This window comes from Pteropus alecto, unplaced genomic scaffold (genome assembly GCF_000325575.1).
Source record: "Pteropus alecto unplaced genomic scaffold, ASM32557v1 scaffold20, whole genome shotgun sequence".
In the NCBI taxonomy this organism is placed as follows: Eukaryota; Metazoa; Chordata; class Mammalia; order Chiroptera; family Pteropodidae; genus Pteropus; species Pteropus alecto.
In genome coordinates this window covers 16,203,061-16,205,132 of record NW_006436298.1, presented here as the reverse complement: position 1 = coordinate 16,205,132, position 2,072 = coordinate 16,203,061, and the positions used below count along the sequence as shown (strand labels likewise).

Sequence of the window (2,072 nt, the reverse complement as noted above, 5' to 3'; positions counted from 1 at the left end):
ATTATAGCAGGGGTAGGGGAAAGTGGAGTTTGTAAAGGGAATATCAAATATATAGTAACTGATGGAATCTGGACTTTGGGTGGTAATCACACACAATAGAATATACAGATGTCAAATTATAATGTGCACCTGAAAATTATATAATTGTATTAACCAATGTTACCCCAATAAACTTAATTGTAGCCATTCATAAGGTATTCGTTAGTACTCACCGATATGCTGATTTGGTATCTTAACATTGTTATCTGTTAGAATGAGCTTTACGGAAATAATAGAAATAGCTAATATTTACTGAATGCTAGGTATATGCCAGCATGTTTCTAAATACTTTATATTTATTAACTAATTTCTTAAAACACTTCTTTAAGGTAGTTTCTATCATTATCACCATTTTACAGAAGAGAAACTGAGGCACAGTGTGGTTAGTAATGCGCACAATGCCAAGCAGCTAGTAAGTGGGGGACCGGTAGAGTGTGAAGAAATGGCATTCATTGGAGAGGTCTTCTCCTTCTATCTTCGCTTTCTCGATCAAATTTACCTTGTGTGTTCCTTGACCAAAATGCAACAATTTTACATATGGAAGACTCAGCCACTGGCTAATAAGGTACAGAATCATGATTCCTATCACAGGATTTGTATGTGGAACTTTGTCACAGTTGTAATTCAAGATTGGGAAACCATGTACATGCACACACATACACACATGATTTTTCAAGGACAAACAAACCCAAACTTTGCATCATGTCAAACCTGAAAACGTATGTGGCAGAGTTGAGAATCTTCCAAAAATATCCAATACTAGAAGTTATTGAGTATGATCGAAATAGAAGAATATATAAAAAGACTTGTCCATTAATGGCTTTTGCTACAATTAGCTTATTTTCTTCTGTTATCTGTTAGTTTAAATCCTATACTTACACAATGCCTGATACATGGTATACATTGAATAAATATTAGCTTCCTACCTTCCAGAAGAAGCCATGTTGGTGCTATAAAAATCAGTGATAAAGATTAACAGAAGTTTCTTAGAAAACACAATACTATCCAGTTTAGAATACACCATTGGAGCAGTTTGTGAAAATGACTTTGTACTGAGGGAATTTTCATTTGCAGTATTATGGAAACAAATAAAAGAAAACCAAATATACTTTGTGAGAAAATGTTTCATTTTTAAAGGCACAATGAAACTGTTGAAAACTAGGGAACAGGCACGAGGCTATCAGTAATGAGACAGGGGAGAGCGTTTCAGCATTGTTTTCATTTTGCAAAATCATCTATCACAGAAAAGTAGTTTAAATTGTCTGTCTCGTTTCCAATTTTTCCAAAATATATTCAGACAAAATCGCCTGAATTGGCTATTTTGTTTTTCGATTTTGTTCCAGATTTATTTCTGATTATAGCCTTTTTTGAATTTAGATGCTCCCTCTTTGGGGGAATGAATAACATTATGCTTAATCTTCTCTCACCTATCCAAAATGAAGACAAAAAACTTCCAAAGTGATAAATTATTTTTCTCATGGAGCCCTTCTCATTTTCTTTCAGGCTGTTCTGAGCCTCTAGGGATGAAATCAGGACATATACAAGACTATCAGATCACTGCCTCCAGTATTTTCAGAACTCTCAATATGGACATGTTCACTTGGGAGCCGAGGAAAGCTCGGCTGGACAAGCAGGGCAAAGTGAATGCCTGGACCTCCGGCCACAATGACCAGTCACAATGGTTACAGGTAATATTTTCAAAAGCTGTTTCACCACCCACTGCACTCTTCCTTAGAAGACTTCCTTTTGGTTAAGTGAATGTTGGTATCATTACCTTCATAATAATTTAAATGTACCTCCCTCTTTGGTTTAACTATATTGGTAAAACAGAAATTCGTTATGAAACCATGCCTGTGTGCTATTTTTACTCTGATCTTGATTTGTAGATGCTACTGTCAGACTGATGCAGCAGACTGTACCAGATCACACTATGTATAGGTCAAATTGATTGATTATGAGAACATTTTGCATTTTAACTCTCATCTATTCTGATGCGTCTAGTCAATATTCGTTTGAAAGCATCACAGCAGGAA

The 2,072-nt window shown here is 35.4% G+C and overlaps 1 protein-coding gene across 1 annotated transcript in view; it reads left to right on the top strand.

The window, feature by feature from the left end:
* Positions 1-2,072, top strand: part of EDIL3 (EGF like repeats and discoidin domains 3) — a 371,930-nt gene that overhangs the window by 284,896 nt on the left and 84,962 nt on the right. The window contains exon 9 of the mRNA XM_006913200.1: positions 1,543-1,727. Coding sequence (XP_006913262.1) covers positions 1,543-1,727 — 185 coding nt within the window. The remainder of the gene's footprint in view (positions 1-1,542; positions 1,728-2,072) is intronic.